The following is an 18274-nucleotide window of genomic DNA, read 5'->3' on the forward strand; positions in this document are numbered from 1 at the left end:
GCATTCCTATTATCGCGTACACTATAGTCACGACTTTGCCCCATTTCGTCTTGGGATAAATGTTGCCGTAACCTGCGCAGTAAACGAGAACATAGCCAAGTGAGTTTATCGACGAGCTACGCGTCCGCTTCCGTCCCGTGTTTCTTGCTTCTTGCCGCGTCCGTATATACGTGGGCTGATTTATTTTTGATTAATTTATCGTAGAGTAAAATTTCGGTAAAGTAAAACCTGGTGGTAGTATCGCGCCGCGTGTGGATTATTAATCGAGAACGTGCGATTGAAATTTTTATCCCGAGAGAATATCATGTGATCGCGATAAAGAAGCATAAAAGGGATAGGCTTTCCTAATGATCAAGATAAAAATCTCTCAAGATATTCTTTCTGTCTATTTGTCCATCGTGAATATCCTTATCTCGTCTTACAAGTGATTTATATGCGTGTCCAAACGATAACTGACTATACATCTCTCGATATTTCCTCTGGAAATATTGCTTTGTAATGCGACATTCTCGGTATCGAGTCCTCGTGTATAACCGACTCTCCATTATCGCGTAGATAGCGATATCCGCATCAATTATCTTCTTGGCAATTCAACCGGACGTTGTTTCAACAGATGCGCCCACGAGAGTTGGACGGAATCCCGAAAGTTTCGTGCTCACCCCATGGGAGACGTAAACAATCCCCCGACGGACGAGCCCGCTCGGATATTCATGTTTAATAACGTGGCGAAACGTGCTCCATAAAACCGAGCAGATGCTGGGTCTTTAAAAAAGAGAGGAAGAAAGCGCCGAGGAAAATTTCGCTCATAAGTTCGCGATTCGTTGGAGGTTGAAAAAAAAGTACGCGCCGTTTCCCGCGCAAAAATGATTTTTACGGAGGGAAAATGTGTGTGACAGTTTTCCTTCATAACGATCTGTGCACCCTGTGTTTTCTTTTTTTTTTTGATTTTTCGATTCGCTCGTTAACGCGAAAGAAAATAAACACGGACTCTGATCGCGAACGATCTCTGATCTACGGGAGTATTTTGCTCGCGCAGAGTCGATTAATATTTCTTAGTTAAAAATATCAAATGATTGTACATTGTAACACTATGACTAGTAACCGATTGCTTCTCGCGGCGATAATAAATTCCGGCGCGGTTACGGCACCTCGCCGTTGAAACGAGTTTAACCTACATAGCTGATAAATGTTGGCTAAACTTGGACTTGATAAAAAAAAAAGTCGTATTAATATCTAATTTGTCGCGTTGGCGTTTTGCGGAAGCTTCTGCAAGCCAGATTTTAAACTAAAAACTGGTATATCTCATTACCGATATTAAATTAACATTGCCACATATTAAATATATCGGGATAACATTAATCTTTCCGCGGAAAGAGAGACGCTATCAATATCAGATTCTGCCGATATTGTTATCTCAATTCATTTATCGAGTGACAACGGTTGTTCACATTTCTGCTTTTTCGGGAGAGTTTTAGCCATCATCATACAAAAAAAAAGAAGTAGCAACAAGCTGTAGTCCACTGCCAGAAAACCGATGCGCGATATCGAGGGCGAATCGGAGCGTGTCTTGTAATCAAGCGAAAGTCGTAGCAAAAAAAAAGTTGTCGTCTTTTTTTTCATACACACGCGAACAAATATACAGAAGATAGAGAGATAGAGTACAAAAGGGGAACGTGACAAGGGTATGCATTCAGCGTGATTTTTCAGGAAAACCGCATGTCGAACTTCCGCTTCGAATGCGGAATATATGGGACGCGGACTTCATTTTCGAGACCTCTCTTTCTCTTTCTATCTCTGATGGTCTCTCGAAAATTACAACAGCATCGTCCGGTCGAGTGCAATTCTTACGGATCTCGGGCCAAACAAGCAGTCGTCGCACCGTGACATTGTACAATTTACATTTTGATAAAAATTAAAAGTTCCGAGAGAAAACACGCACCGGGACTCTGACCGCGATAAAAAGAGGCGACTTCTCGCGAGAAAGTAATCTGCATAATAAATTTACGTGACTTTGCAATTCATGTGTTCTTACTACTAGCATTGTTGAAGCACGTGATTACATAATTTTCATTTCAAATCACAATTTGCTCATAATTTATTTTACATTTTAGTATTGTGAACAACGTGATTACATAATTTTCATATCAAATCGCAATTTGCTCATATTTCATTTTACAAGCCCGTCATATTTTTCAGTTTTTCTTTCTTTCTCTCTCTTTCTAACGTTTCTCTCGTTTCTAACGTTAGTATCTCTAAAAAAAAAAAAAAAAAAGCATTACAAATTTTTGTGACATCTTACTTCCTGAACCACCAATTTCGCGTTCTATCAGTCAACATCGTAAAATTGAATTCAAAATTGATTAAAAGTTTAAATAGCGCGCACGTGCACGCACGATTATCCCGAATAGGGTGCGAAATTTTGTTAGTCTGAGAGACGATGCTGGCACGTCTCTAACGCAAGTCCCGAACAATATAGACCGAGATCTCGTTAATTTTGGAGAATCGGCGACCGACGCCGATTTACGGCGGACGGCCCGGCGTCCCACGTCTTTTAGTCTGCGATAAAACCGGCCGTAAAGCCGGTAAAGCGCTAAACGGACGCTTAAACGCGGGGCTCCGTAAATATCGCGCTTTACTCGGAGCGTTGCTTTTCGCGCTCCGAGAATGAAGAAGCCCGTAAATCGCGCGGTTCGCGATTTACGTTTGCGAGGAGCGAGCGCGAAATTCGTGGCGCATCCTCGGGACGAGATCGTGCTCGTCGACAGTTTGACTTATGACGCGCGACGTGACACGCGAGACGCGATCTTAAGAGGGATTCCCTCACGAGCACATTGACGCCCCGAGGGAAATTTTATAAAAGAAGAGGAGGGAAGGGAAAAATGGATAAAACGTTCGCCTGATTGTGACAGGATGTTTAATTAAATGATCGTAATATTATATCGAACAAGATTTTTATGTGGATATACTGTTACTGTTTTTCATATCTTTCTATCGCGGACACCTTTCAGTAAAAGAAGTTTGCTATATTATTTTAATTTTTCAGGCAACTTTTCTAAACGTCAAATCTGAAAAGATTAGGATATCTCGCGAGCATCCTTGTTGTCGTTTTTACGAGCTATTGCGGCGTTGATTGTCCGTCAAACGTGTGCGATTCGCATGTATAAAATAGAGAAATAGATGTATAAAATGGAACGTATAACAAGCGGGAATTAAAGGGGCGGAATTGAAGTCGCTTAACAATTTATTCGAAAATATCAAATTCGCCAGGGGACAGGTTGCGCTCGTTTGCACGAAGGAAAAAAAGATTCTTCCGCGAATGTTTTATCGATGATCGCGAAACACAGTCCATCTAAAACGGCGAAAAGTGTCGAAAGAGAGAGAAAGATTTTTTTTGCGCGTTGAATAAACAACCGCTTGCAGCAACATTCTTCTAATGGACGAATGAGCAAAACGACATTGTTAGTCTAATCGAGATATATATATGTATATACATCGCGCAGCTAGCCAATGTGCGATCTCTTTTTTACGTATTTTTTTGACACTCTATTGACGAGAAAAAAAGCGACAACACCGGGCTCGGATGTTATGCTATGATTGCAAACTATCTGCGATTGCATTGTATGACGATAAACGCTACAAACACAGTTTATATCGACTTGACAACTTGTTGAACGATTGATATTCGAACAAAATCAAATTGTTTACTTTCTTATCTTATCCCATAAAAAATAAATTATTATTTTTCTGTTTTATTACTCTTATTTTTTATTTTTATTAAAAAATGTAAAAAAATAATACGACAGTATATTATTATGTAATTAATGACAGAGAGAGAGAGAGAGAGAGAGAAAGAGAAAGACGCGTTAGCTCTATTTTAAGAATATTAAAATGTATTAAAACATTCACTATTAAAATGTTTTACAAATTGTAACATTTTCATATTATCTGCCATTTTAACATTAGAAAGGTTAAATTCCCGACAGCCTCTCTTTTAAGCGGCCGCAAATGAAGATGTTACTTTTATAGCGGGGCAAACTCCATTTTATTTCGCGCTGGTGTACGAAGCTTTGAAGTTAAATATACACACAATTGTTCGACGCGTCACTCAAGTTACAAAGGCAATCAAGAGTATGCATATTTTTTAATCAGAAATTCCGGTGTCGGTTTTTATTGTAATTTTTCGCGACATCTTTCTTTCTTAAAAGGTTTTATCTAGGAGAATAGAATTCTATCTTAACATGAGGAATCTACGCGACCTCTGTGAAAACCTCCGTGTTTTATTCGTACATTTCGGAGGAGAGGTTTCGCTGCAATTCAAAAATAAGAATGCAATAAATACGACTGTTGTCAGTGCACAGAAAGCAGAAATCGAAAAAAAATATTTTTTTAAAATTGTCTCAATCAATGTAATAATATTATGTGCAATGATATCAAGTAATATTAAGAATATTAAATCGATTTAATGTTTTCGCCATTATTTGAAGATTTCAAAGCGCAAAATATTTACTCGTAAAAGCAGCAGCAGTCTGGATAATCAATACTTGTCAAAATGCAATATTTATTACAGTCGCACGTTTTTGAATATTACTATTAAATCCGCAAACATACCACAAAATATTTTGCATTGAAAGGCTATAACAATATATCTATTTTAAAGATTTAAGAATAAAACAATTTAAAACCGAAAAATTATATTGTATAAATAACGCATCTCCTACAATAACGCAATAACAGTAGAATACTTTAAAATATAATTCTATTTTTTCCACTTTTGCATATAGGCGTATTCACCGATTTCTGCAGTGCTTGGTTTCTCGAGTAGTTTCGACATAATCAAAAATTAAATTCGTGTCTTCCATAAAGATTTAGGTCTCTCGCAAATTGTTCGACAAATAATAATTTAAACAATACGATGCTCTTCATTTGTAATTTTATGGCGGAATCGAAGCTCACCGAATCTCTAACACATGTTTAGTGGAATCTATTGAACAATGTCTTCAATATAAAAACATGGATATTTTTATTAACAAAAAAAAGATATATGCTTTGTATTTTTATCATTTTCAAAAGACAGCGTTTTCGCGAATTATTTTCGCTCATCAGAATTCGAGAGGTATACAGACAGTATTATGAGCTTAGGAGAGTCGGCGTTTTAACGAAGATTTTATTGTGCGAGAGAATCACAGAAACATGTTCTATCATCATCAATTTCCGCCAAGATTTTGCAAGGGGAGAGGGGATGGGGGAAACGGCGGCGCGTGTAAAATATGACCGAAATTCGCGACACGTATATAAAAGTAATCGAGTGCAACGGCTGACGCATCAGAAACGCTGCAGCAAGAGAAAGAGAGAGGAAGCTCTCGACAGAACGACACGGCACGAATAGAACAAGAGTGCCGACGAGTTTATCGACGAGCCGCGTTACGTGTCGCCGTTGACATTTGACTTGCCGGCCGTTTTGCACGTACAAAACGTTTCTCCCCTCCGTCGTAATATGCATTAAACACGCGCGCGTGCGTTCTCCTTCGACCGAGTGTCCGTTAAACGAGAACAAAAAAAAAAAAAAAAAAAAAAGAAAGGAAAAAAAAGAGAACGAAAACCGAAAATTCCAGTTGTTCGTAGTTTGCATCGAACGCGTCGAGTCTGAGTTTACAGCCGTTTCGTCGAGCAATAAAACGGAACTTTACTTGTCCGCGTTATGTAAACCGCCGTCCGCGGGACGCGGCCGTCCGGTTATTATTGCCAAACCTAAATCCATCACTAAATGAGTAACGATACCTGTGTCGGCGGACTCAATTAACTACGATCGTATATATATATAGAAACGTCGCCAGCCTCGACAAAGTTTCTCCATCGCCGGCAAATGTATTACGTTCGAGAGAATCGCGTTCCACGTTTGTTCGTCGCTATCGATTTCCTCGCGCCGATTATGCAACATCTCGAAACAACGAGAAATAACGGTTTTTTCAACGAGATTAGTGCGGGTAGCGTAAAAAAATTTTATATTGTACGAGATCCAAATATATAATCGTAGCTCTTTCGAAATTATATTCTTCTCTTCAGTCTCCGCATTTTACTTCGATATCAATCTTAATTAAATCAATTCGGTTTAATCAAATCTTTTTCAATTTTTTTTTTCAGCCTCAATAATAAAAATAAAAATAATTTTTTTTTTATGATAGAGAACCAAAGATTCGACGTTAAAATTAAAATCGGCAGAAATTACAGTGTAATGGATAGCTATTATAGGATATTGAAGTCGTTTGAATATCGAGAATTTTATTGAGTCTTAATGCAAAACCACGAGAGATGAATGGGGATAATATTTTCAAGCCATTTCACGCATTTGCGCGTAAAAGCTTCCGCGTTGAATGCACGTCGGTGATATGTATTTAGTTTTAGCGGTGCACATGATAATACTCGAAGCGCGGCGATAACCGCGCCGCGAGGTACAGCGGGGATGGGCGCCGCCAGCGATGTTTATCATTTTCGTTAACTGACAATTTTGGCAGCCGGGATCGCCCGATTTTATCCTCTTTCGCTTCCATGTTGATTTACTGCAACGCGCCACACGACATAAATTAACATGATACATGCACTCGTCATCTCGTTTCATTTCCATTTGCGATGAAATTCAAAGTGTGTTTAAACGGCACGCAAAACACGCCGAATCATGGTGTCTCGTTTAATTTCAAGTCGAGCTAATACTGCCGAGACATCGTTAATTGATGTAAATAAATTAATGTAGAAACTAGCCGTGGAATATATAAGCATTCGTAACGTTCTCTTTTTCACAGTCTCAACTATTTTTGCTGCAAATTTACTTCTATTTTTATTTGTATATGTATGTGTTTAATTCACTTTTTTTTTTAATGGTATCAGTATTTAAAAAGAAATATTGGATTACTTGATAGTATATGTCGACGCGCTGATTCATTTATAGACAATTTCAAAAGATTTAAAATTTAAATCGGAAATAAAGCTTACAATTTAATTTAAAATTAATTTTGACATGCGTACCTAATTTAATTAAAGTTTTTAAAAAATAATATCAATATTTTAAAAAAATTGAATTACTTGACAATATATGTCGACGACACGCGTATTCACACACATTCACGAACAATTTCAAAAGATCTAGAATTTAAATCGGGCATAAAGCTTTAAAAATTTAATTTAATTTGACAATTTAACGATAATTTAATTTAATATTTAAAATAAATTTTTAATAATAATATCAAAAGCAAAATATATAATTTAAAATAAGATTTGGAATAAAAGAAAATTCAAAACACTTAAAATAATCATTAATTATTATTAAACGTAATATTAATAACCACTAATAATAATAATAATTTAATCGATAATAATTTAATTGAAAATTAATTGTTTGCGAAAAAGTGAAGCAAAATTCAGAATTAGGAATGGAGAAGAGACTCGGAAAGCGCTTCAAATTTCGCGTTTTATCCCAAGATTAGTTTTACGATTCCGGGGGACGCGGATGATCGATTGGGAGGATGATTAATTGGTAGACTGGAATGTCAAAGCGTTTCGTTGATATCGGCGCGGATAGCATTATCGGCATATAACGACACGCTTGTCTTGCCGCATACGTAACAGGTATCACGTGTGCGACGTATCAGGGACATTAGTCCGGTCGTGTCGGGCTTCAGGCCAGGGAATTATTGGCGATTAACCAAAAATACGGAAACCGATATCCTCCCGTACGTACGCGCGCGTTTATTTCTTCGTCTCGGACGATACGACGAGGACGACGACGACGATGACGATGATGACGTACCCCTCGTCGTCGTCACGATCAATTATTACGAGGATTAATCGCGGGTGAATTCGTCGCGGCGCCAATTTATCGGACTTGTCGAGAAGTTTAACAGTGAAATGATACCTCCCGAATATTAATTATGTCCGTTGTTGTGACAATCGCGCTATTACGCTTGATTTATATCGCGTTCCGTTACCAGCTAACTCATCGCTTTTCTGATATCGCAGTTACTTTATACTACAATTGAAATTCTCGATAATCCGCGGATAAAAGTGTTAATCGATGTATTCAAGCAGATTATTTCTTTATGGCAGATTATTTAATTTTTTTTTTCTCGAAGTACGAAGAAGATGATTGAGAGACACAGAATCTCTTAATTTAGATTCAGTTATAGCTTTTAATGCGACAAATTAAATCAACGAGCCAGAAAAAACTCTAGTCTCGATACTTTTATTCGGAATTTTATTTCCAATTTTATTGAATGTGTATGCGTGTGTGTGTATGCTTGTCGGATGAAATATATTACAGGAGGAATTGGTAGTAAATTAAGAATAAAAGGTTCGATACTTCTCTTCTTTTTAACTAGACTAATTACACCATTGCTCCTCGTAAGTTACGCCCGGTTTCCAAGAATTTTCCCAACACCCTTTAAACAAATTAGCTGACGGCTTATTTTAATTAGCTGCTTTCGAGCCTTGATAGTATTAAGATTAAAAGGGGTAAATGTAAAAACCGAGTAGATAAAAAAATGATTGCCATAAAAGGCGCGCGGCTACGATCTCGTAATATTTTTAACATTTTCAAGCTTTTAAATATTAAAATTTCCTTTAATATTTAAATATCTTTCCTGAATTGCTGGAATTTGAAAGAATTTCAACTTATTCGCGAAATTTTAATACATTTACGCTTGTGGGCATCTTTCCTTGAAACAGCAGTTGCACAGTTGCCTTTTGCGTATATAGACTAAATCTTTTGAGCGACACAAAATATTATTTTTACAATTTCTGGCGATTAATGGCGAGTCAAAACTACGAAAATAATCAGTCTGAAACTTGAAAGAGAAAGGGAGAAAGATTATCTAGCTATGTTGTATACTTGATTGAAACGAATAAAAATACAAACGTTGAATAATTTCTAGATAAATAAGTATTATTCGAATATTTCAAAAGAGTCAGAAAATCGGAAATGAACTAATTCTGTATGTGTGTAACCCCTTGCGGTGGCTAACTCCCAGCGATCGTCGGCCGAAATTTCGCGCACCGTCATCAGCCGACTTTGGTTGTTCGAGCTCAGCTCGTCGAATCGATCCTGGGGGTCGCCCGCTTTAGGATGCCGACCCTTTTGGGGTTGATACCGGGACCGTAATCGCACTCGGAATAAAGCAGGCCCCGGTCGAGGAGCTTCCGGAATTAATTAAAAGATCTCTCCGTCCCCTTCTCCCCCTTTTCTCGTCTCCTGCCGAAAAGTTCGCACACTCGTTAATCCTTGTTCCGTTCTCTCTTTCTCTCTTTCTCTCGGGTTTTGGCCGAGAAGAAAAGAGGAGCGTCCGCGTAAAGGGAAGTAAGCGTCTCTACGTTAAAAAGTGAGAAGTAGACTTCTAAAATCCTTTGCGGAGAAAAATGTGCGCTTTTGTGCTCAATCCCTACGTCGGGGAAACTCTCAAAGAGATGAAAAGGAATTACCTACAAAGTCGTACAATTTTCAACGCGCGATAAGAGAAGGCTATCATTGCAATGACTTATATATATACTATTTATTTAATAAAGATTGTTTTTTCTAGTTAAAAAAAAGAAATATCTCCGATAATTTTTCGGATAATCTCTTCATCTTTTGACGTTAGATTAATTTTTCAGAAATTGTGTATTTAATTTTCCGCTTATATATATATATATATATAATTCCACATTATATTATTCTTAATTGAATTTCACTCTATCCTTTTGGACAGACGTACGTAATGCGTTCTCTTGATTTGCATTCCGCTACAACGCGATAAGAAAGGATTTTCGGTGTCGACGACATCGCGCAGGACGCCGGCATCCCATTATGAGAAAAAGAGAGTATGGGTTTGGTGCCGTATTTTCCTCGACGGGGAAATTTCTTATCCATTTTGGTTGAAAGGCGCGACATCGCGGCCGCGATCGCATTTAAACCCTCGCCAATATAATTTCACACGTCGTGTCATATAATTCACCACCCGAAATCGAGTGGTTTTCGCGGTAAAAGTGTCGATCGACTTCGATTTAATATTAAAATGTCGAAAGAATACGATTTAATGTAATTATATATATATATAATATAATAAATTAATGTATTATATAATATATATATATTAATTTATCATATAATTTATAATAATAATTATTAATTGTGCGTATATATCCCGTCGAAAAGATATTGTATGATATGATATAAGATGCACCGGCAAATATTCGTCATCATCGAATATTTTAGCCATTAGCACGTCCGAAAGATTAACTGCTAACTCAATCTGCAGGACGGCGCTGAAGAAATTAATTGCCGGCGGGATGTCGATCTTGATGGTGACCAACATCGGACGCTCTCGCGACGAACGAACGAACGAGCTTTCTCGATCCCGAGAGATCGAGTGATCAGGGCGCGCGTGACGCGCGCGTTAATTAATTTCCGGCCTAATAAAGTCCTCGACAGCCAGCCGCGCAGATTCGTCGCAGACGCGCAATTTTCGGCAGCAATATGCGATTCCATGAAGGATATCGGATACGAGAGGAAAATAATACGAGACCGAGCGCGATACGATTCAATTTCGTGATTTTCATCAGAAACGCGACGTCCCCGTCGCTTATCAATGCCGGTTATCTGTGCCACAGGATGCCACAGGATGCCACAGAATAGCGAAACGTCATGTGAGATGACTGATAATGGAAAATCATGATTTGTGTAGCAATTTGGATATCTTAAAGGATTAAAGGTATCTAGCGAATCGAAAAATAGGATACTTCTTAATATTGAGTATAATTTTTATCTCAACAAATAGATAAATAATATTTTTTCGTTAAAAAATAGTTTTTTTTTAAATAGTAACACTCTCGCGTTTATTATCTCTTGGCGCGCTCGCAGCGACACGCAGTACGTGACTCTGCGCGTTATACGTTATCACGCAATCCAAAAGGAATCAAATGATCATTCGATTTACCGTCGTCGTTCGAAACAACCCTCGCGGTTGTTGCATAGCATCACGTTCGAGCATCGCTATCTTCTCTGTCGTACGTTCCCCTCCCAGCCACTCCTCTATCTATCCCGTTCGCTCCTTCTCTTTCCCTTTCTCTCTCTCTCACACACACACATACACATGCGCAAAAAGGGAGCAACTAATTAATTTATTTATTAAATACTGCAGTGTCGTCAATTGAATTGCGCGACAGTTTTAATATTAATTGACTAACGCGCAGTTCATCGATTTATGCTTGCAATTTCGCGGAGAATGCGCCTCGTCGGGGTATCAAATATTCCGTATCGTTAATTAATTCTATGTTAATCCAAAATGACCGACTTTGCGCTGTGCCGACTATCGAGAACACAACACGGATAATGTCGGAGATTGAAAATAATTCTCACGAACGAAAATATAAAATTATCGATTCCAGCGTTCGATCGCGCAGTTTCCCTAAAATAATACGAAACTATCATCAATATACTAATTGCTGGTACAATAATTATCAGAATGCAATAAATTCTCGAACAATATTATCATTGTGTGGCGAATCCCATTAAAATTACATAAATTATCCGTGGTTTAATTATATATTCGATAGTATTATAATTATTTATTATTCTACTTATTAAATTATGTTTTAACAACAAAGTATTCGAATTAATTTTATTTAATCAGAATGACATTTGGATTGTGGTACTTCTATAGGGTGTTTCAAAACTTATGAATATTCTTTTTATAGCATGTTCTTTCTGGCCAACTTGGATTTTTTTCTTAACAAAAATATCGAAGGATGTCATCATTTTTTATAAGTTTTTAATTTTTCCATCATATATCTTTGTAACTAAGTCTCGAAATAAAATTCTGTTATTAATCTATTATTAAAAAGACATTTGATAGTTTTGATTCATCCTATATATTAAATAATGATATCATTATCATTACATTGATCAACATCATTGCAAGAAAATGCTGATCAATGAATCTACGTGGGAAAAAAAAAGATCAAAATCTGGAGATCCAGATCAAATACATATATTCAATATATATTGAAATATATATTTCGCGCGAATACTTTTACAAATTTATACGATACGTTTCATACAAATTATGCAATTCCTTTCGCGTAATTTTGCCACGATAATCATGATTTATACTCTTTGCGCACACTCACCCCAGCACACGCGGAACACCGAAAACAAAGCCGCCATCACGTTAAAGTCATTAATATCACTTTACCCTTTCATAGTCGCGCGCGCGTAGCTCCGGAATATGATAAATCCCGCTCGAGTCTCAGGATACCATTCGTGGCCTGGATAACTCGACGTTTCACGTCGATTCTTCCGCCCGGTAATTCGATCTTTTTCGGCGCATCTCGAGGGAAAACGAAAGAAAGAACGGGGCGAAATGTGCTTATAAAAATCGATAGTCGGCGACGGAGCTTCCGTTTTTAGTTGGCTCGTTTTGACCGGCGGTTAAATCTTAATTGTCTTCATCGATTCACGAGAAATATAGCGCTTTCTGCGGGAGATTAAGATCGGTGGAACTTTAGCGAGTCACTTTCGCACATTGTGGAAATTGATCTGCGCTTATATTGAATTCCCCGAACAAGGGAAACGCGTGGAAATGTGTGTGTATTTTTCAATATTTTTGAATTCCGAAAATTTTTCGAATTTTTTCTGTCAAGACTTTTTGCTCACAAATTCCGAAAACGCCAGAGAATCATTCTAGTAATATTTGGCCATATAAAAAACAGTAAAGTCAACGCATTCGTTGTTAATAAAAATAAAAGATGTGCGGTTAGATTCTTATTAATTTGATAAAATTTGATGGAAAAAATATATTAACCCCATGCCACTGGCAATAAATCGATCAGTTTATTTTGTGCAATCGATTGGAAAACCGCGGAACAGATCTGCGCTTTCCTTCTCGTCAATAATCTACTTACTGAAAGAGCTTTATATATAATTGTGTCTTAAAAGATTTTAAATCTTATCACAACGGGACAATTGTTAATATTTTGTATATTTAAAAAGAATTTTGTTTTAAACTTTTTTTTTGTTTTAAACTTTTTTTAGATATCAAATGTTTGAAATAGGAAAAAGGATTAATAAACAAATATAAATGATTGTCAAATAGGGATTTGTGGGGAAATGTGTCTATCGTTGTTTTCTCTCTTTTTTCTTCTTGGTTTTATCAATTCTTTTTCTCAACTAATATTTTTTGAACAGTGCAAGATTTATGTATTATATATATTTTTCAGCTCTCTGGACCCCCGTGCCTTTTTTTACAATTTAAATTCGCTCTCTGTATTTTCGGGCACGGCTGCTTATTTGGGGACGCGTATTGCTCGCTCGAGATTCCAGCCGAATTTTTCTTACCACATTGTGGTACGAATGTTCATTTACATACCCTGGATATATACCTGTATACATTCGCAAAATTATTCATCTTGCGACAAAATTACAAAATATTTTTCCTCCGTTCAATAACAAAGAAAATTATTAAATTTATGCTACATGTATTATGCACACATATTTTCAGACAATTTTAATTTATTCGCAAATAAATCGTCTAAATGATTTAATCACGGCTAATTAAAAGTATTAAAAGAGTCGCCTGTCAACACTTTATATTGTTGAATTAAAAATCTGAAACGCTTCCTATTTATACCTCCTAACGTTTCTTCCTTCCTAGCCGGCATAGGAGCCTTTATCTTAACTTAAGGAGATTTATCAGTCGCGACGAGAAAAGTGGGCATTAGTCGGGGCATTAAGAGCGCAAATAAGCGCGCTCTGTTTAGTACGACCAAGTATCCGGGAGCGAGTAAATTGTCTACATTTTTCAAGAGCTTCCTCGCTCTAACGCGTTCGCGTTTTATTATCATAGACGAAAGCGAATGTATCCGCGAGGCTATGTAATTCGTTCAGTTTTGCTGGATAAAAAAAAAGTTAAAATATTCGAATATATTGCTAATTTTTTTACCGAATAAATTATTTAATGATAAATTTGAGATTTGAAAAGTATATATACTGACAATTAGAGAGATAAGAGAACACTCACCGATGGTCGTTATCACAGTGAGGGAATACAGAAAGGCGCCAGCGAAACTCCACTTATCCTCCACACCGTCGTATCCATTTTTTATGGCCAACACCACTTTCTTCTGATAATTCTCGAGAATGTCCCTCACCTTTGCTTTCCATAGCTTCTCCGAGAACACATTTTCCTATATACAATATCAGCGATGTCAGAATATTAATGAAGGAGAGAAATTGCCATCGGCGATATTAATAAACACACACACACACACACACAGATGGGAAACCTATAATAATCTCAAACTTCATATCTCGGAATCTAATATTTCGAATCTAATATTTCAACGTAGATTATCGTTTCTGTTATTGTATACGTCGAGTCCGGAACTGACGCTCGTAACTTTAACTGACGTTTCAACCAAACAAAGACGTGTGAAAATTCGTACGAAAGAAACCCGGGTGGTCGTAAAAAGAGCGCGGTCCAGATATATACACGGAACAGTCTATTTTCCATTATCTGAATAAAAATTTCTGAATAATCATGATGTAATCATCTAAATAAAATAATCGCATCATCTTATCTTTATAGATTATTAAAATATACGTAATCCTCTTATAAAAGTTCTTTTCCGTCAAAAATTCTTATTTTTAAAAAGTAAAGATTTATAAAAAAAAAAGTATGAGTATTATTTTTATATTCTGAATGTGTTCGTCTTAAAAATATTATTTTCTTAAAGTTATCTAAATGAAAATTTATAATCGCATTTTTTTTTACATAGATGAATTTAAAACAGGACAATCTTCATCCGATCTCAGACACACTTATATATATTTTATCTTATCTTTAACTGAATAATTTCGCGATTATCTAAGCGGAACATCGTTCTCCTCGGAGATACTTCGAGTATTCACGATTCTACTACTGTGGGCTGTCAAAGAGAGGAGAGAAAGTACAATGCGGATAAATCATTCACCTTGGAAGTTAACTCCCAGAGAGTGGCGGCCGTCAGGTTCCTACATCTGATAAATTCGTCGGCAATGTCCGGGTTGGCCTTACCCTCGATGTGGCCAAACAAGAAGGCGCCCGCAATGGTGTAGCCCACCACTAGGCAGACGATACCGACGTTGCTGAAGAGAAAGGCTATCAGCGCCCTGGTCCAGTCGGCGATCCGCTCACCCCATGGCTTCCGCCTGCGTTTCCGTCGTCTGCGACCGCGATAACTTGCGCGCTGCCAACTCCGATTGCTGCCCGACGAGCGGGACGGTTTGTCCGTCTCCATCCAGGCGACGACGTCACCTTGACCGGATCACCGATTTGCGGGCATCGCGCTTCCGGTTCGCCGAGCCCTCGCCCGTCGTATCGCTTCGCGAGGATCCTTTCGCGAAAGGAAGCTTAGGGACTTTGATCCTTGCCTCCTAACGATTTATCGACAATCGCGGAATGCCTCTCGCAAAGTCTCTCAGGAAACCGCATTGTCGCTTGAAAACCGCAGCTTAGGAGCTTTATTTTACAGAATTAGTCCGCTCACTAATCCACAGCTTGAATAAGTCGTAAATATCCTTCGGGATAATCGGTTGGCATAAAAATTGGATTATAATTCGCGAAATAATTGTTTTTTATAAAACTGACACTTGTCTCCTCGACTTTAAAATATCTTATTAAATTATCTATCGCGAGTTACACAGATTTCTCGCAAAAAAAACGCTTAATGAATAAGAATACGATATATACGCGACGATCGACTTTGTTTAAATCATATTTTTCAAGTCGATAGCCTAGGAAAAAAGACACACTTTGCTCGCAACGATCGATTAACCGATGGCGTTATTACCGAGCCAACGGGCAGCTCATATATAACGGATCTTTCGTATAAGAAGATCGCGAGTTCTTACTGCACCGACCTGGTCTAATGGAGAATTACGCCGGGTGAATTTAATGGAAAACGTCACATTTCCTTCGGGGGTCTCCTCCGCGGTGGTTGTCTCTTCCCAGGAATATCTGGTATCGATTTCGTCCGTGGGGAATCGAAAACACGACGACGACGAGCCACTTGGCCGTTTAACAAATTTTATTGTGAAACTGTTTACGATCCCACGAAAAATGATCAACGATCTCCCTGAAACCGTTGGGGACGCGAATCTTTTTAATTAAATTCCCCACGCTTTTTTTCCCAAACTCTTCTCGCACACCGGGATACAAAAGCAAGATTCATTCGAGCGTGTCTCTTATAAATTAATAATAAACGCGAGGTATCGATCTCTTTGCGACTTGAACGATAAACTTAGGACGGATTAAAATCTTTTATACGTCCAAATCGCATAATCGATATTGATGTTAATAACGAAACGCTCGACGCCGGTTCGTTTATCAAAATTAATATGAAGGTCCATCTCTCCAAGGGTTTTACCGTTATCCCGATTGCTGAACGAAAGTCATCCATAAGTATCTTCAGTGGAGAGCCACGATAAAAATTAGAAAAATCGAGGTATCGAGCGGAGTCGATGAAGATTATCGACATAGATGATGAATCGGCGCTGTTCGCTTCGCGCACCGTAATCATCGAAATTTTCATTGACACTCGGGATTTCTACGTTTATGCTCGCGTTTCACGCAAGCTATACTTAGATAGGTATACATTTACGCGGCTGGGGTGCACCAGACAGACCGATTACGAGAGACCTACCGCCACGTGTTGAGGAACCGCTATAAGTTTAAAACACCGTTCGTTTCTTCTCTTGTAGATCATTTTCCCGGAAGCATCCACCCGTCGATCGTATACTCCACCGCGATTACGAAATTCTCGAGGATCTCCTCTTTTGCTTCTTTGCATGCGATGACCTCGTTGATCGTTTCTGGGCAACGATCCCATTACATCATTACACATACGCGTCGTGATTAAAGTTCCCGAATAAATTTCCGCAAAAAGATCCGGGATGAGACTCGGTTTTGGATTCCGGGCCTGACCGCCAAGCGTGCGGAAAACGACTCGTCTCGACGAGGCTCCCCCGTAAACTGATTCCGTGACACCCCGCATAGTCACGACGCGCACCGTCTTAAAATAACGCATCGCCGAAAATAACCGGGTTCAAGTCGCTTGGTCGAATCTTCGATTCAATTCGGACACCCGATAGACGAACTCGCCGCAGTCGATTCTCCGTTCGGAAAAAATCGCGATATTAAAATTCGAAATTATAAAAGGCGATTCTAACAAACTTAAGACTAACTTTCTTTTCTATTCTCGATATTTTTTTTTGATAAAACGATTTGAATAAAAACCGATATCCAAGAGATAAGCGAAAAGAGAATTGCTATAAAACCGATTATTTTTTCATCGGTGTCTGACTTATATATTCTGCGCAAAAATATTTAACTTCCCGCGGAGAGAATAATTTTCGACGTCGCCGAAAGAGAGAGAGAGTCAAATCGAGCGACGTGTTAAAATTTATGAAATGCAGATTACTCACGCGCGCCGGGACGGTTGGTTCGTAATGTGCGCGAGCGGAAGTTCTTAGCGACTATTATTTCTCCTTCGAGTGGGCTTTATCGCGCGATTATCGAGTCGTTGAAGCCCACCGCCGTTGCCGCCGTCGAGACGATTAACGTCCTCGCGATTTAAACGACGAAACGCGACTGCGAAGCGGCGAGAATGTATAGGTGTGTATGTGGGTGTGTGTATGTGTGTGGGTGTATACGTGGATTGCAAAGGGGATGAAAGGGATTTGCATAGCGAGTGTGAATTTTGCATGTGGCAAGTGCGTCTGGGAAAATATTGTAAGGACAATCTTTTCCGCGCGCGGAAAGTAGTAAGCCGCGCAAAAATGTCGCTCGCTCTGCTGCCAGGAGATAATCGCGTACTCTCGCGTGTGTGCTCGAAGAAAATTTAAGGGACTGCCGGAAAATGTCTCTTGGAAACGCGAGCGTTTCGGAATTTTAGCTCTCCACCCGCGTGTGGCCGTTCTTTGAGAAGTAAATAAATGTCGCGCTCTGGTATATTCTTGTGTCACGCTTTTACTTTTCGTGAATAAAATTTAAATAAATGTTAAAGTAAGCTTAAATTTTCGCAAACTTTTGTTAAATGAATAAACATTTTCATGATTTTTTTTAGAATTTATAGAACTGATGGAAATAAATGTGATAAGTTGATTAGAGAATATGATAAGATGGTTTTGCGGAATAAATGTGTGTGTGTGTTTATATTATAATAAATTATTATATATAATATAATAAATATATGTATAATTAATATTATAATATAA

At 38.1% G+C, this 18274-nt stretch overlaps 1 protein-coding gene across 1 annotated transcript in view; it reads right to left on the reverse strand.

Annotated features, from left to right (window-relative positions):
- LOC115244998 (potassium channel subfamily K member 15) overlaps positions 1-15297 on the reverse strand; it is an 18176-nt gene extending 2879 nt beyond the window's left edge. The window contains exons 1-3 of the mRNA XM_029823049.1: positions 14992-15297; positions 14040-14205; positions 21-72 (exon numbers count right to left, since the gene is read on the reverse strand). Of these exons, the coding sequence (XP_029678909.1) occupies positions 21-72; positions 14040-14205; positions 14992-15297 (524 nt within the window). The remainder of the gene's footprint in view (positions 1-20; positions 73-14039; positions 14206-14991) is intronic.
- Positions 15298-18274: the final 2977 nt, after the last annotated feature.

Source organism: Formica exsecta, unplaced genomic scaffold (assembly GCF_003651465.1).
Source record: "Formica exsecta isolate Colony F162 unplaced genomic scaffold, ASM365146v1 scaffold122, whole genome shotgun sequence".
In the NCBI taxonomy this organism is placed as follows: Eukaryota; Metazoa; Arthropoda; class Insecta; order Hymenoptera; family Formicidae; genus Formica; species Formica exsecta.